General features: G+C 39.9%; 1 protein-coding gene across 5 annotated transcripts in view; it reads right to left on the reverse strand.

The window, feature by feature from the left end:
* TLE4 (TLE family member 4, transcriptional corepressor) overlaps positions 1–16,006 on the reverse strand; it is a 162,813-nt gene extending 146,807 nt beyond the window's left edge. For all 5 annotated transcript variants that reach the window (XR_006354093.1, XM_043976252.1, XM_043976251.1 and 2 more), the window contains exons 1-4: positions 15,000–16,006; positions 13,840–13,937; positions 12,695–12,758; positions 11,463–11,507 (exon numbers count right to left, since the gene is read on the reverse strand). Coding sequence is in view for 4 of the 5 variants with exons in the window: in XM_043976252.1 (XP_043832187.1) it covers positions 11,463–11,507; positions 12,695–12,758; positions 13,840–13,937; positions 15,000–15,044 (252 nt within the window). In the remaining variant the exon portion in view is untranslated. The remainder of the gene's footprint in view (positions 1–11,462; positions 11,508–12,694; positions 12,759–13,839; positions 13,938–14,999) is intronic.
* Positions 16,007–17,517: the final 1,511 nt, after the last annotated feature.

Consider the following 17,517-nt stretch of genomic DNA (forward strand, 5'->3'; position numbering starts at 1 on the left):
TGAGTCAGACAAGGAAATGACAAATGACCAGTGTGTTTATCAAGAAAACCTCAAATAGTGTCACGAAGAGCTGAACATAACTGAAAAAAGACTGAACTGAACTGACTTCCACAAGTCATCTATAGAAAATCCACTTAATGCACCACCAATTATTTTAACACTTAGACTGTCCCAGAAACATGAGACTAGATCCTTTCCCAAACACATACCTACAATATTGTCTTTTATACCCCAGTTGGTAAGATTACTAAAGTCTTTTTATGCCCACCGTTTATTTTTCCATTTCAATGATCCCACATTATAGGTAAAATGGCAAACTGGAGCTTAATTACTAAAACATAAGTCTGACTATGTCATTCTGTTTGCTCAATGAACTCCTGTGGATCTCTAACACATTTAGGATCAATATCTGATCTGTTTGGCATTTAAGGCCCTTATTTACCTTTCAAACCTTATTAGATATTGTCCACCTTCATGCACTCTGTGGTCTAGGCAAGTTTTTGCTGCTCCTTATACAAGATATTATATCGCCGATTTCCTCAGTCATACCACTATAGCTCCCATTTCTGTTCCTTTGCACAGACTATTTACTCTCTTGCCTGAAACGCTTCCAAGGGACAACTCTACATGAAGGTTTTACTGACAACAATTCTTTCTGGCTGTCAGTGGCTCCCCATTGAAATTGTCTTATATTTTATTTTCTATATATTTGTATATGTTGTCTCCCCAATAAACTATAAGCACCTTGAGAGCAGGGACTATATCATTTTTGTCTCTGTATCTACAAAGCCTTGATTAACTGATACACAGCACAGTCTCCATTATGGCAATTCAAGTAGTTAATGAACCATGTTATTATAGAGACCAAGGTTTCAGAATTAGAGATAAATGCTGAAAACAGAATTCAGGTCAGAACCCCTCAGTCTATTAATGCCTACTCTGTCTCGGGAGCTGTTTCCATGAAAAGCAATGGGATAAAACCCTGTTAAAACAAAACAAGGAAATAAATTGATTATCAAGAGGAATGTTTATATTTCCATTTACAAAACCAATAATCCAATGTGCTTAAGCTCCTGGTAAAAAGGTACCACATATTCCACTATAAAGAGATGCCTAGCAAGAGTGAAAACTTAGGCCAGGTTTTTTTTTTGTTTTTTGTTTTTTGTCATCGTTGTTGTTTGCAGAACTGGAGATTACCTTTAACCTGCCTTAAAGACTGGACCTAAACTGGACCTCTCCTTAAGGATGATCCATTTTTGCGGGTGATATTTTAGGTCAAGGAAGTTGTCATATTAAATGAGCAATATCGAAGAGAATCATGAATCATGCAATGAAAACGAAGTCATTTCCTCCAATGTTCCTTGTTCTTCAAATCAGTAAATCAAGATTAGACTTTCTTCCTGCCCCCCCTTCCCATTTCATTCATTTTAAGCTGATAACTTATTGAAACTAAGTCAAAGGGTCGATACACCTTTCCTAAATAAAGGCTGATCAACAGATATAAGGAACCATGGAATGCATTAAGCATGAAATTTATTATGATATCTTACTGATTCACCCCACCTCTGGGGTCTTAAGATAACCTTTGCTTAGAGAAAATAACTTGCTGTAAATTGTCTCTTAAAAAGGGAAGAATCAGGGGCAGCTAGATGGTGCAGTGGATAGAGCACCAGCCCTGGATTCAGGAGGACCTGAGTTCAAATGTGACCTCAGACACTTGACACTTACTAGCTGTGTGACCCTGAGCAAGTCACTTAACCCCAATTGCCTCACCAAAAAAAAAAAAAAAAAAAAAGGGAAGAATCATAGAAGCTTATTTTATTACACAGACTGATCAAAACTACATCTCAAAGGAAGATGGTTAGATTATAATACTAGACACATAAGTAAATTTTCTGATGACAAAATGCAAAAATGTCATCTTTAAAAATAAGCTAATTAAAATGGGGCTATTAAAATCAGGAGCCTCTAAAGTTAATAAAATTCATAAGGTCTAGAATACTAAGTACCACCCAATAATGACTGCTGTGGTTCTGTAAAGACATTGATTTATCATTATTATTGAGTGATTCTCTGATGCTGGCCAACATCCCTTAGCGTCTAAGAATCAAATAAACTTTCTGAACACTTCTAATAAGGCAACATGAAGTCTGAATTCTTAGCCACTGAATCACCATTAACCATGAACAGGAGCCAACTGGCAGGAGTTAATAAAATAGGCGGACCTTCAAGGGGAAAGAACAAGAAATTAGTTGATATCTGGATTGGTTAGGGGGAAAGCAATAGAAACGGAACATCACAAATGCCCTGATACGATTAAGATTCATCATCTCCCACATTCCACCCAAATTGCACACAGAGAGAGGTATTCCTAGACAAATAATTCCTCAGACACATACTGATTAGAGACAGAATGAAAGATTCCGTTTAGAGAATATTCAATCAAGCAAAGTGTTGGGAGTGATTAGTGCTTGTAACAATGGAAACATAAAAGGCAGGCCCAAACATTCAGAATAGTAAAATTAATATACTATAATCTACACTATCTTCTATTATGTCAACATACTCCCAAAAGGGTGTAAGAGTGTGAACACTTCACGGCCTTGAGTTCTGCTCCTTGTACTTCCACCTCTCCCACATTATTTTTCCACAAACTACCTCTATCTAGCCAGAAGTGTTAGCCCATGTTTGCCTTTCAGACTCAGCCTCTGTCGCCTTCCTCAATGTTAAATTACCCACATTCTTGGCTGTCACTAACTGAATGCAAGTATCAAAGTGTTTTATTAAGTTCTTTGCTAAAAGCAGATCTTGGCCTTGTTGCATTCTGATTTGTTGATCCCAGATTCCATGGGGTGGGGTTGGGGGTGGAGTGGAGGGAGAGAAGAAATAGATGGTTGAGGAAAAGGGAAGGAGAATTTCTTTGCTTAAGAGGTGCTATAAAGAAACAGCCACCAGCTAAGCTAGAGGTTGAATTTTAGCACAACTGTGCTGCTCTTCATATTCTGTAATACAAGGACTATCGCAGAAACTAATGTATTCTTTGCTATTTGGAAATAATAAATTCTAGACAATGCCCATCCCACACTCTGCCAAGACTGCCTATATGACCTTGGGCCTATTAACCTCGCCAAATCTTGATATCCCTGTCTACGTTCTGATCCTCGTATTGTGACACCAGAGAAGCCATTTAAAGCCCCTTAAGTCTCAGTGTCATCTGTTAAGAAAGAATAGTGGAATGGCATGTTTGGCAAACTGTCTGGGTCCTCTACTGACAGAAGATCTTTTGATACATGAATAAAAGCCTTGCTACCTGCTTTGTAAGAACACTGAAATGATGGATGACACATAAAATGCCTTAAGCTCTTGGTAAAGAGAGGTCCTCCCATAGTATCACCATTCATTGTTTTTACAATTATGACAATCCTATTCATATTACTTGGTGTTGTAAAAGTTCTTCAAACTAGAAAAATAATTGTCCTTTCTCATTTCATGTCCCCACTTTTGTGTGGCAGGGAGGAAAAGACAGTATTTAGAGAGAAAAAAATAGGGTAAGAAAAAATTTGATAAGAAATTTCCTTTGTTACCATTAAGGAAAAGACACTCTTTCAAGTCCAAAGCAAAATACAGATGGTGGACAAAGGTAAAAGGATCAATGCAAGAGAATCGTATAGTGGAAAAAGGGTTGATTTGGAGTCAGAGGACCTGGACATGAATCCTGATTTTACCACTTACTGGCACCCATATGACCTCAAGTCACTCACACTCTTTGTTTCTCAGTTTCCTCATCTGTAAAATGAGGAAGTTGGACTATATATATATATGATTTTGAAAGACCTTTGGCACTCTAAATCTATGCTCCATGAATCAAAACAAATTGTAGTTTCACAGAAATAAAAAGACATCAAAAGATCACAGACTTAGAATTAATCTTAATAGTAAGGCGCAGAGGCCTCTGTCTCCAGAGCCAAAGTGCTTTCCACAGGGCCATTGTGGATCAAGGGGGTAAATGCTTAAAAATGAGTGTCTACATCAGTGACCAATGAGCTTGAAAGTATAAACAGCATTCTGTGACCTCAGTGACTTTAGTCTTCAGCTAAGCAAGTCCACATACATAGGTTTGATATCTTGTCTTAGACAATTTACCAGCAGTCTCTTTGCTTGGCAAGTATGAAAGGCAATGTTTTGGCCCAATAACAAAAACAAAAACAAAAAAAATCCAAGTCATCCTTAACACAAATACTGGTCTAGTTCCAGTAAAAAACACTATTATACCTAGATGTATCTGGATGTATTATATATAGGTGACAAGATAGTGTAGAGGAAAGAACCCTGATCTCAGAGGTGAAGAACTGGAGTGTGGGTAGGTAGCTCTAACAAGGTACTAGAACGAGTCAGTAGCTCTGTAAGCTTCAGTTTTATCATTTGTAAAATAACAATATTCACATTGCCTACGTTCACCAGGTGCTTGTGAGGAAAGGACTGTGTAAACCTTAAAGCTGTTGGTATGTTAAGTTGGTATATTCTCTTGTCAAGTCCTTCTATACTGGAAATATAAAGAGACAACTAGACAGCTGCTACTATAGCAAAGTCAAAACCACCTCAATGTTCACTTTTTAAACTAAAAATGTTCTTATATCAAATAAACCAATGTTATTCTAAAGGCCCTTTACCCTGAATTAAGATATATTCAAAAGTAATAGCCTAATAAAAATTAACTGAATAAATCTCAAACAATCTAAATAGCCTTTGCTTAAAAGGTAAAAACAAGGCTATTTTTGCCAGCTTAAATACTCGAAGCCGCTACTCAACATATAATACATACACGGCTTCTTGTAAGAACCTAGATTCAAGAGACAGTAATAATTAAATCAATTTAAAGTTGACTATTGAGTGATTTTGAAAAGAGGGACAAACTGAAAGATAAGAGCTTTCTAATAATTCTGGCCTTTTCACAATGTTCCTAACTACCATTCAACACATTGTATAAAAGAAATAAATATAGAATGTCCGGTCACTTCAAAGGAGGTAGAGAAGGTCTTTTTCTAAAAAGCTGAACTGAAACATATTCGAAACCAACACCATCCCTCAATTGGCTTCATTTTTATTAAATTAATATAAATTGACTCCTTATAACTACTCAAGTTGTTAGCAAGACACAGAATTCTTTTCTACAAATGAATAGACCAATGTCTGTAGAACCCTCTCCACTAAGGTTTCAATAGCACATTCAAAAAGCAAACTTGCCTAGCTAAAGTCAACCCAGTCCAAAAGGCATTCTACTTTGGATAGAGATTAACTATAACAGTCTCAAATAAAAAAAAGAAAAGGTAAGGATTGAGAGTCAGTGAGAAATATTTCTTTGCTTAAATGCTGCAGATAAAGTCTTAAAAATTAAAAAAAAATCTGCCTCCATTTAGAAGTTTGAGTTTTGTATGATTTCCTGCATTTCAAGGATCTTTGTGAACTACAAAGACATAACCAGACATCATATTTTCCCCTCCTAGTTTCCCCCCCTTCAAAAACCACAAGATGGTGATTAACAAACACCCTTGTCTTTTTATACATACTATTAGAAGCCACAAGGAAAAGATAAAAGCTAATTCAGATAGCAAGCTCATACCGAAAATGAGAAATTGGTTACCTCAGAGGAGCAAACTGTATCAAGTTAAGCAGGCAAGTGTTCCTGGGGAATAGTGAGAACAGCATCCTCACAGTGAGTCACATTTATTTCTCAAACATTGGGCAAAGCTACCCTTCTCCCCTCTTCAAAGCCACTCTAATTCCAACCTAAAACTCCAGAGGTACAAAGGACTGGACCATGGAAAATTCAGTAGGGGAACCCCAGATACTAAAGAGCACAGTCTAGCTGTTGGCCAAGCCCAAGAACTGTCTCAAGCCCCCTAGGAGTTCAATTTCTGATCAAGAAATGATCTAGAACCAAGCTATCAGCCCAAAAGAAGACCAGCCTCTTGCAAGAGGCATGGGGAAAGGATGTGTTAATGTCATTCACTAAGGAATTCTCCCATGTGAAAGGTACTGAACGTGAAACGTCAATTAAGTCTTTTGGGCAAAACCTTTAGCTCTTTCCCTAATCCACCTCAGGAAGAATGAGGAATAGGACAAAATGGGAATCCTAGAACTAGAGACACCTTAAGTAGTCCTTTAGTGACAAATCTGTTTCTCTCATTTCAAAGCAGCCTGGTTAGTTATAGCCAACCATGAGAGAAGAAAATGTTTTGGCTCTGGTTCTGCAAGTCTCTGTCTCATGAGTGAAGAAAGGGTTGGCTGACTCTTGTCCTGGTGAAAATTTCCATTTCCACTTCCTCATTAGGCCTACCAACCCTTCTTCCTGGCAATTGCTGAAAGAATGTATCTTGAAATTAAGACATAATTGGTGTGGCTAACTAGACTTGTTAAACAGGAATAAGCAAAATGGATCCCCTGTCCAAAAGTATGCAAATTGTGAAGGAGCCAATAAATTGGGGAGGAGTGTCACTACTAATAGGGACACTAAATTGTGGAATGGCATAAATTACTGATAAGCCCTATAAATAAATGGATGGCTATATTACTGTATTATACTAAACAGGTGGCTTTTCTGGTCTAGCTAAAAAGTAGGCAGTATCCTTTTTTTTCTACTTTGAAACTGATAGAAAACGCACAAAAAATACATGCATGTGCAAGAAGACTCTTACACTTTCCTATCCTATTCAGTGTTTTTCCACAGCCTTCAAAACTCCCCTTGCAATCCATCCCTCATTCTGAGGTTTTTCAGTTCAATAATGACTACCCTCCATTCATCTTTCCATTAAAATTTCCAACTGTTTACTAAAGGATGGCAAATTGTGTCAGTATCACTTGGATTAGCATCCTAGTTATTTGCAAATGGAATACAATGCCTTCAATTAGAGTGCACTTTCACCATTATACAAAAATTCACTTCTACTTACTTTTACTAAAAAATTTTATCATGTTAAGCATATGCAAAAGCAAACATTCATTCTCTCTCTCCCTCTCTCTCCCCCTTCCTCCCTCCCATGCCTCCTATAAGGCATTCAATGAAATGGATAACTCACTTGCAAATCAGGTACTTTTGAGAATTTTTTTTAAAAATGCTAAAAGGGTCAAAAACTGAACCTTAAACTAAGCAAACTGATTTCCACCTTCACGATTTTTCCCCAAATAAATTGATGATGACACAAGAATCAAGCACATTCAAGGCTGAATGAAATGTCATGCCAGTTGTATATTTCTTCAGCCTCAATAAATCTCTTCTTACTCTCAAAATCCTGGGCTGCTTCTAAAATAGCTCACTAAAAAGCCCCAACCTAATTAAAAACAGCTTCCTCTGCAACAGTGGCCTTGATTTCACTTATTTACACATTAGCTGCAGCCTCCTTTTGGCCAATCCAGTCCATTCTCTGGGCCATGCAGGGCCTTTTATCTGCCCCGGACAGCATTTTCTCCAGCAGATGCAGTAGATGCCGATTGATTTGCTGTCGAGCACGGTAAATTAATAGCAACAAATTGCTGAGGGCCCATCTTGCTGCTCCACCATGCTTCGGCAGTTCTGCTTTATTTGCTCCATGATGGGCAGCAGTCAGGCCTCTTCAAGTCAATTTCTCCTTAACAACCTGCAATACTTTTCAATGGTGAAAATAGAGCTGTTCCTTGTAAGTCAGAAATCAATATCCTATTGCCCTTAGAAAATGCTAAACAAGCAGTATTGGCAATCCACTTGGTACTAGAGGGTATCAGATATAATGCAAATCCATACTGCTTCCCTCCTTGTAGTTATTACAGTTTGCTAAAAGGTTCCTAATGCCATTTATCATCATTTACCATCGACTGCTGCAGCTATGATTATGAGATCCTATCAGCTGGCAGAGCCCTTTCATTTCTATTCAATTAATATTTTAACAGCACTCAAATGGTTGTTGCCCAAGTCTTGCAATAAAATTTACATGGCTTGGAGTGAAAGTTTTTCTTGCTTTAATTTTTAAAAAATATTTATATGTGTATATTCACTTCATTTAGATTCCTGCACTGTTGCTTTTACAAAATCAAGATTTATTCAAATCAAGTAAGAAGGTTAATTTTTGGAAACAAAAGAAGGTTAATTTTTGACTAGGGAGCATTAACTATCTAGAAGCTAAACTATTTCTTATTCTCTTTTGGTCAAAATGTAATATATTTCCATCTCCACCACCTTTCAAAGTCCTATTGCTCTTATTCAGAAATGCCTAGTGGCTAATCAAATTCCAATATCCAACCTTCAATAGTAAATGCAAATATCCATTTAAACCCAAAGGGTCTCGTTTACTTATAGCATCATACATAAAAGAGCAGGACATGCTAGGATGATCCCAAACCCAAGCACAGCCCAATTCTGCAACAATGACTGACCCATTTTAAGATAAAAATTGACACTCTATATATTAAAGTATTAATTAACAAAACAAGTAACATCTACTAAACACTATGCCAACTGTCTCTCTACAGAACAAACTAGATGAGATGCACAGTGAGAGAATTATTCTCTGAGAATCTCATTTTTCAGAAATTCATGATTCGGACACATCTTAATAAAATGTTCTTTAAATATATTCCTTTTGTTATCTTCACTTTCATACTAAAATGAGATATAAGGAAACAAAGATGCATATTATAGTCCATAATACTCCTCCTTAACTTTTGTTTTTTCTAGTTTCATCTGCTCACTTCTATTGATCCTACTAGAGATTACCAAAAATTAGATTCATATTTTATGCTTTAATTCGATGTCATGTTACTGTGTACCCTCAGTTCCCCTTTAAAAAAAAATCAACTCATTCTACCAATCTAATGCTATTTACTCAGTTACCAAAATTTAAATTAATTATGTTCTCAAACATAATTGTTAAAAATTGGCAACATTATGCAGGCTTAATTAAGATTAAATCCAATTTACTAAATGTACTTTAATTGGTACTAATTACATTAGCTTTCATTTCAGAATGACAAATTCCCCATAGGTTTTACTTTAATAGTCTTCTATCAAAATCAACACAGGATGACGGATGATGAGCACCAAGTGAGGGGGGAGGGGGATGGTAAAAGACAATATCGACCCCCACATTGTTTCTGCTCCATGCATTTATCCTTTTATCAATTTGCTAAGTCACAGAGTCATGCCTCCATCACACCCATCATTTTCTGTTCCAATGAAAAATTTCTCTAAAAATAAATACTGTGTAGTTGGAAGCAGCCAAGAAGAACAGGAGCTTTAACTGAAAAATACACAAAGGTTTCAAATATCAGGGCCACCAATTACTAGGGTACTTCCAAGGACTCCGGGGACTCCTACTCTTGAACCCTCTGAGACGCAAATCTAATAAGTGAATAAGCCTAACCTGATCTCGAGAACTAGGCCCAATTATGCCTCAGGGCAACTTCACTGCATTATTGCCTGCTTTCCATTACAAGGGCATCCAGCAAGTACATCTGGAAAAGAAGCTAAGAGGAACCAAGGCTGTCTGCCTAGGAAAACAAATAAAGACAGATATGCCTCTGTGCTTAAGGGGAAAAAGAAAGAAAATATAATAAGTAGGTGGTTTGCAGGGCTGTCTGTATTTCATAATGTGATAAACTGCCCTCAGGATTCTTGATGTGATTGAATTTAGAAACCAAAGGGGGAAAAAAGAGGGAAAAATACACTCTGCTCTCAATTTAAAATGGACAGCATTTGAGGACTTACAAACAAGAAGACTGCACAATTAAAGGTGTAAGTACAAAATGTAATTAGGAGATATCATAAAAGACTATACTTCCGACAGAACATGGAGTGTCTATCTGTCCAGCACTTATACAGTATAAAGAAATCTAAGCCTAGAAGGTTATGGAGACATAGGGAAGGAGGAAGGGAGGGAAAAAAACATAGAAGGACATTAGTCACTAAATTCAATCCTTAAAAGATACTAATTAATCTTCATATGGCAAAAAGACATGTACAAGATACAGACCTAAGATGAAATTTAACAGTGATGATAATTACCAAACAACATCTCAGCTGTAATTTGTTCAAGTAAAGCGGAATGAATGGAAGACCGTAAGCTTGAATGAGTTCTCTGTAAGCAGGCAGTATTTATGGTCCTAATTTAAACAGAAATGGCAGTAATGCCAAAATGATATTGTAACTAATCTAAATGCACAGTATCCACAATATAGTGTCAGTGCCACATTCAACATAACTATGGAACTAATGAAATAAAGTATTTGGAATTTGAAATTCCAGTTTTCTCAGCCCTCAAAATAGCTTATGACTTTGGATCTTTGCAAGTTTTTGCCCAATTTTCATGTTTTCAGATACTATCGATTTGCAGTCTTTTACTGTCTAATTAACAAGTTTAATGTAACCAAATGCATCTGGTGGGGCTGAAAACCATACCAAATGAGACGCCCATGATATGGCAAAAGATTAACAATATGTGGGCAAACCATCTTCTCCAAACTCAGGAAGTAATTATACACACCTTTAATGTTAATAAGAAAGAGCAATATTAAGCCTTTGCACACAAGGAGATGAAGACACACCCCTATTGCATTACTGGTTGGTGAGATATCAACACTACTAGAAGGGCATTTAAAAAAACTCACTCCATAAAATGAATTATTATTGCCAAACAATTCAATTTTCTTTGGGAAAAAAAGTCTTGTTTTTCCCTCTAGGAAACCCAAATCAAACCACTTCATTTATCCTTCAGCAAAAAGGATTAAAACCCACACACATTGCTCAATGAGTCACATCACTCACCTTTTCTACTAATCACTACTTTTCTTTGGCTGAACTAATTGCTAGACTTCAAGGCACAGTGATGAACCTCATCACATTCTGCTATCAGGCTCATTTAGTTTTCACAAATTTTGAAAGTAACCGACAGTTTCCTGGTAAGACCCAACTAAGTAGCCTCAAGGGACCAGTTTGAGGATTTTACAGCAATTTATTTGGTAGGGCTACAGAGTCCATTTTGATACTTTGCAACTAACCCTTTACCTTTCCAAACAGAGACAGCCAATTTACAGTTTTAATTTTTAAATCTTTTCTTAGAAAAGATATCTTCCTCATTGGGTAGATTCTAGTTTATTCATATCCTCAACATAATATAAATCTTTCAAAAAAGAAAACAATAGTGTGTTAAACTTAAGATCTTGATTTTGAAATGCATGTTATTCAAAGGTATGTATTTGGTAGGGTTATGCAAGTTTTTAGATAATTTTTACTTATGATTTAAAATTATGATAATACACAATAACAAAAAAGGGAAAACAAAGAAAAACCACAGCATTCTACCCATGATAAATCATTTTTAGAATCCAGCCATACAAATGTTCAAAAGGATAAAGAGACTACAGAATTATGTTCTTAAAAAGCATGATATATTAGTGAAATGATTTTATAATTAAAGGAAACCAGCTGCACTTACCTGCTTGTGCATTTCTATATTCAACCCGTAGGACATTTCATAGTACTGTCAAAGAAGGAAAATCAATTAAACTCATGCCTACCATCAGGCCAATATTTCTATTTTGTTTGAAATTCCTAACATCCCCAAAAAGAACCTCAAAAAACCCACAGCCCAAAATATCCATTCCCTTAAACTCTATGATAAACTCAGCTATATATCCACTAATTTTAATTTAATAAAATACAAAAAGTCATTCTGAATTATAAGGGGGGGGGGTAGAAAGGGAAGAGAGATACTCCCAGTGCAAACATAAGAGAATTCAAAGTTCAAAAACTGAGCATCCTTAACATTTTCTGTTTTCTGTCCGTATTTTTCGAAAGGGAAGAAAAATACTGGTGTGTGACCTCAGGAACAAGTCTACATCAATTCCTGGATAAGACCAACATGCAAATGGGAAAAACACATCTCAAATTAATCTTTGTGCTTTGACAGAATTGGTTAACTTAGAAATAATCTCTGGAGTTAACTTTCTTATTTTTTAAGCACAATGTGTTTATAACCACAAATTCAAAAGGAAATTTGCCTTAAATGCAAGCCCAGAATGTAATCCTTCAGCCGTTTTAGAAGCCATCATACAAATATGTATGATTATATATCGTGGAAGGAAACTGATTTTTAAACCCAGATGATAACTGGTACATTGGGAATCCTGATGGAATAAACCCTGGGAAATTAAAAAAGCCTCTTTTATTCAATACATAGGTGAGGTGTAATTTTATTATTATTTTTAATTTAAAAGGAGAGATGATCTTTATCTTCTTTAATTCCTCACTCTTAAAAAAAAACATTAAAAACTAAACCACGCACCAAAAAAAACCTGTTAGTTAAAATCATCTGGAATTACAGTAAAACACAACAAAGCAAACCACCCAAACCATAATATTTTGATCATGACTACAAGCAAAGCAGAAATACAGAGGGTTGTTGTTTTTCAAAATTATTTAAAAAGCACGGAGAAAATGACATAGCATAAAGTTAAACTTTGAGGAAAATTTCAAATAAAAACCGGTTTTCAGAGGCAAGTTCTAACATCCTGGAATTACAGGTTTCTGATGGAAATCATTGCCACAATTTCAACTACAGTGGCAACAGTGGTGATCTCTTTTGTAGCCTCAAGCTACCTGAAGGAATTCCTGCTTTTGGTTTATCAGACTAATAGACATTTTGAATGGGTTGTTCAGCTTTCTTACCATGACATAATGCCGCTGCATCTCTGTCTTCTCACTGGCCAGTTTTTCACATTCCAGTTTCAAACTGTTCAAGACATAATGAAGCATAAGTACTTCATAACACTTGATTTACATTCTCTTCTAATCCAAGTATGCTCATTACCTCTCTCAAGATCAGTATCCATACATTTCAAATCAACAATTAAAATACCAACATCCAAAAAAAAATGAAGGAGGTAGTTACTTCTCCTTTTTAATAGAATATGTTGTTTAAAGTATAAGGTGGGAAGATAGGTAATCTATTTCATTCATGAATCTCACAGTGAAATGTGTTCACAAATTTATTTATAAGAAACAATTTTCAAAAAATCAATGAGATTGATATACGGTCACAAATAATAAAGACCAGTCCCACAAAATATCACAATTGAGTTTTCCTTACTGGTCCACAAAGTGATGAATGAAAATATGAATCAAGCATGTTTTAATGAATGATGTCTCTCTTTCCCTCCAAAAACAGAGGGAGTTGAATACCACCACCCAGGGGGCAAATTGTTGATTTTGTTCAAATTGGGGCTAAAAAAAAGAAGTCAAGAAAGAAATATACATCAATGAGAACTATGACTAAACGATTTTAAAATGCCAACTTTAAGTCAATTATCACTGAGAATAAAACCTCTTAAAGCAAAAATACAATGAAAGAACTCCTTTGCAGGATGCCAAGATTCTCCCCCTTGAAAGGCTGAGAGCAGAAATGTGAGATGTCAGGTAGAAGAAAAAGGAAGAGGAAGAAAATCCCAAGCAACAAATAAGCAAGGAAAGCTAAAAGGTCCCTGAATCTTCTTATCCCTTGCTTTCTTTCTGCCCCAATAAATCATTATTTAAAGTTTGCCACCAACTTCCAAATTTCCTATGGTCTCAAAGTGTTCTGCCTTCTTTTTTATTTATTTTGGGGAGAAAGGCTCACACTTTTTTTGCACCTGCCCAGAAGGGTACTGTTACTTCACCCATTCTGTCTATGAAACAGGAAAAAAAGTCACCCAATTTTTACATTCACCTTGACAAAATGAAGAAAAAGGTGGGGGTGGGGGGCGCTAGGGTAATGGGGGGGGGGAACTGACAAGAGCTAAGCAAACAGGAGGATCAAGCAAAGTAAACATCATTACCTGTGGTACTGAGCCTGTAAAAACTGAAACTCTTCCTTAATCCTATCGCAGGACTCGGAAATTGTAAATTTAAAGGGTTGAGCAGGCTGATGCGGTGCCTAAAGAACAACAATAAAATATTTAATTATCCCACATCACAGGCGAGGGAAGAGATTGAGAAAACATACCAAGCAAGGCTAAAGACGCGGGGGGGGGGGGGGGGCGGGGGTGTTCACGGCACAGCACATTAAGGCAAAGAGCTAGTAAAACTCTCTCCCCCGCCGCCGCCTCCTCCTCTTGCCCCCCCCCCTTCTCTTTTAACCAAAAACAGAGTAAAGTCTCTCCCCTCTAGGTATGCATTCCCCTCATTCCCTGTACTCTACACCCCCCAGACACAGTCGCACGCAGATACACACACCGGTTTTTTTCCAATCCATGCCGTTCTCACAAACATCAAGGTTCGAAACCTCTTTTCTCATTAAGGGTGAGAAGGGGCAGCGTCTGGATCACACGCTCTCCCCCAGCCCGGAATCGAAACTGCCAAACTGCCTCGGTCTATGTCAGGGACACTTTGGCCATATTGTGAAACTAGGATGAGGGGGTGAGGGGGTGAGGGAGAGGAGAAGGAGCTGAAAACGACACGTTTCATTCTCCAGGGACAAGTGGAAGAGGAGGGGGAGACATCACCCCCCCCTCTTCCCAGCACGGACGCACACACGCACACACACTCACACTTTGGACCCCCATCCATCCAGGGATGGAGAGAGCTCAGAGAAAAGCCCTCCCACTCCCACGTCTCCCGGTCTCTCTTCGCGCCCCCCCCCCCCCACCTCTCCATCTCTAGAAAAACTGAAGGAGCCGAGATCACAAATCGTTATCTTCGGGTTTTCAGGGTTTCCTGAAGACAACAATAAGAAAATGGCTACAACTCAATTGCCTTCTCGAAACGACCCCCCCACCCCCCGCCGCCCCCGCCAATCCTTTCCCTCCTTGCTAATATCTAGCAGCAGCAAAGAGGCTGACTGGGAGAAGGGGAACGATTGATTTGTTTGGGTTTTTCACCCTTTTTCAAGCTCTTATAGTAAAGCTGAAAAGGTGGGGAGCGGGGCGGGAGGGGGGAATCCCAGCATAGAAGTATCCCCGCGCCCCCTCCCCGCGGGCCGGGCTTTGCTTCCACTCACCGGGTGTCTGGTTTGCGGGTACATCTTGCTCAGATCGCGAATCATCCAAACCGATTTAGTTGGCGGCGCTGGGCAGAGCAGCTCGGTTCATTTGTTTTAATGGCAACAAGGAGGAGGAGAAGGCACCCGGCGGGCGGGCGGCGAAGCTGGCTGGCTCTCGGAGGAGCGTCTCTCCGGCGGCGGCAGCGGCGGCGGTCCCTTCGCCCCCCTCCCCGCCCCCGGGTCTCGCGTGACACAAGAGACGGAACCCTCGGCGGCGGCGGCGGCGTCTCTGTCCCCGGCAGAACGGAACCACTCCAACATTCCACGGGGGGCTTGTCACTGGCCGGCGGTCATTGTCGAAGGTGGAACGCCCCCGGCAACGTTCGGAGGCTGCTGTCCCCACGTTCCGGAGGGTCCGTTCCTTTCGAGGGAGCCCCTGAAACGTACGTTTGGCGGGTAATATCCCTCCGATCGCACCAGTCACTGCCCTGCAAATGTGGTGATGGTGGTGGTGGAAACCGCGAAACACCCCGTGTACCCGCACAGTCTCTCTCGCCACCTCACTCCAAACTTTTATTTGTCTTTTAATTGGTTATTATTCCTCCGTATGCAATGCCTCTCTTCTTGCATTAAAAAAAAATTGCAAACTCCTTCGATTCCGAAGCGTTCCTTGCCCGGTGCTTTCTGTGATTCTCGAGAGATTATTCGGGTCACAACAACGATCTTTTAACATGCACCTTTTAGCTTCTTTTACCTCATCTCATTTCCTTATTTTTCTTCCTTCCTGTTTTTTCTTGTATTCACCCCTCAAAAAAAATTTTTTTAAGAGGAGGGGTGTTTAAAAAAAAAAGAAGAGAAATGCTTTGCGTTTTTATTTCTCTCTCCTTTCAAACTCCTCGAACACCACCACAAAACAACATACAAGTGTGTGAGAGAGAGGGAAGAAAGCAGCAAGCAGCCTAAACAGCCGCTCCGAACAGCTCTAACAACACGCTCTGTCTAGGTGACTTCTTTGACCAAATTTAGCAGCAGCAAATCATTAACATTCTGATACATATTCACAATCATAGAATAAGGCAGCGCGGAGCATCCCGGGAGATGTAGTCCTATCCTGGTGACTCTTTCCCTAGTCCAAATAGCAGGATTGAACCAGACAGACTACAATCACCGCCAGGCCAAACGACGACTCCTGGGTTCCCCACCAACGCCCCGCCTACTCCCGGCGCAGCGGGCGACACAGACAACCAATCAGAGACTGCTGAACATTAATCGCCGTTCTGTGTTACTGCCCATCATTTCATTTCTGACAAATGGGGAGCTAGTGGGGAGGAGCCGGACAGACTAGATCCCACGTGGGGGCCGGGCGTCGCCCGAGGCTTTAGCCAATGAACAGTGTGGGATGAGGTGAGCATGGGCGGGGCAGAGGAGGCCCGCCCGAGGTGGAGCTTCGCGGTTGCTGACGTTCCTTAGCGCGAGCGTTCGAACAGGGGAAACATTTGTTCAGCTGTCAATCAAAGTAACGTGGGGCTTGGTGGAGCTGCTGCCTCTGCTGCTGCTGCTGTGGCTGCATCTTCAGAACTGGGTGATGGTGGCAAAATAAGAAAGGTGGAAAGGGGTGAGGTGGATAGAGAGGGAAGGTATGAGGGGATTAGAGGGAAGGAGGCTTGGTGATGGTCAAATGCACTCAACTTCTTATCCTCGTCCTCTCCCCCTACAAAACCCCCAACTCCAAACCCAAACATGCACACGACACTGCCCTCCACGGCGGCCGCATTAGCCGCCCCAGGAATGCGGACTAATTAGGGTCCAATGTCTCCTTAAAGAGACAAGCTCGGCCTTGTGTAACGTGCCGAAACCCCTGTTGAGACAAGAGAGGGAGGATCACGCTGATCCCACTTCTTTCAGTTCACATCAATTTTACGCACCGCTGGAGCCGGCATAATTTTCCGTGTGAACGGGTACTGAGTCCCCCTACCCTTGTTTGGAGACACAAAGCGCCGCCCAGTGACTTGGGGGTGGGTGGGTGGGAAGGGTGTAAAGGACTGAAACTACGGCCAGGGGGGGGGGGGGGGCGCCTCTTCTTAAAGAGTTTAAGACGGATGTGATTGCTGTTTAACTCTAGAGCTCCTGCTTGGTTTCTCCTTCCGCGGAGGGATAGTGGGGGGGGGGGGGCGTACCCTTGCTTTCCCCCCCCCAACCCATCCGCTAAGCGAACTTCATCCCAGGCCTGGATCCGAGAAATAAAGAGTGAGCTGCCCATGTACTTCCAGGGCTGGGAGAGGGGGCTCGGGATCCCCAAAGAAACTTTATTTCCAGCTTCCACTCCCATTCCCTCGACACTTTAAAAAAAAAAAAAAGCACTCTCCCCCCCCCCTCCCCCTGTTAGCAAGACATGCAGGCCAACAAGTTTGACTCCGACAGTCTAAAAAATCAAAGCCTGGAGTTGGAATTGGAGTGGGGGTGGGGGTGGGGGCATGGAGCGATTTGTCTAGGGGTGTGTACCTCTCGCCCTATTTAGCTCTGGAGAGACCGTGGG

Source organism: Dromiciops gliroides, chromosome 1, assembly GCF_019393635.1.
Source record: "Dromiciops gliroides isolate mDroGli1 chromosome 1, mDroGli1.pri, whole genome shotgun sequence".
NCBI lineage: Eukaryota > Metazoa > Chordata > Mammalia > Microbiotheria > Microbiotheriidae > Dromiciops > Dromiciops gliroides.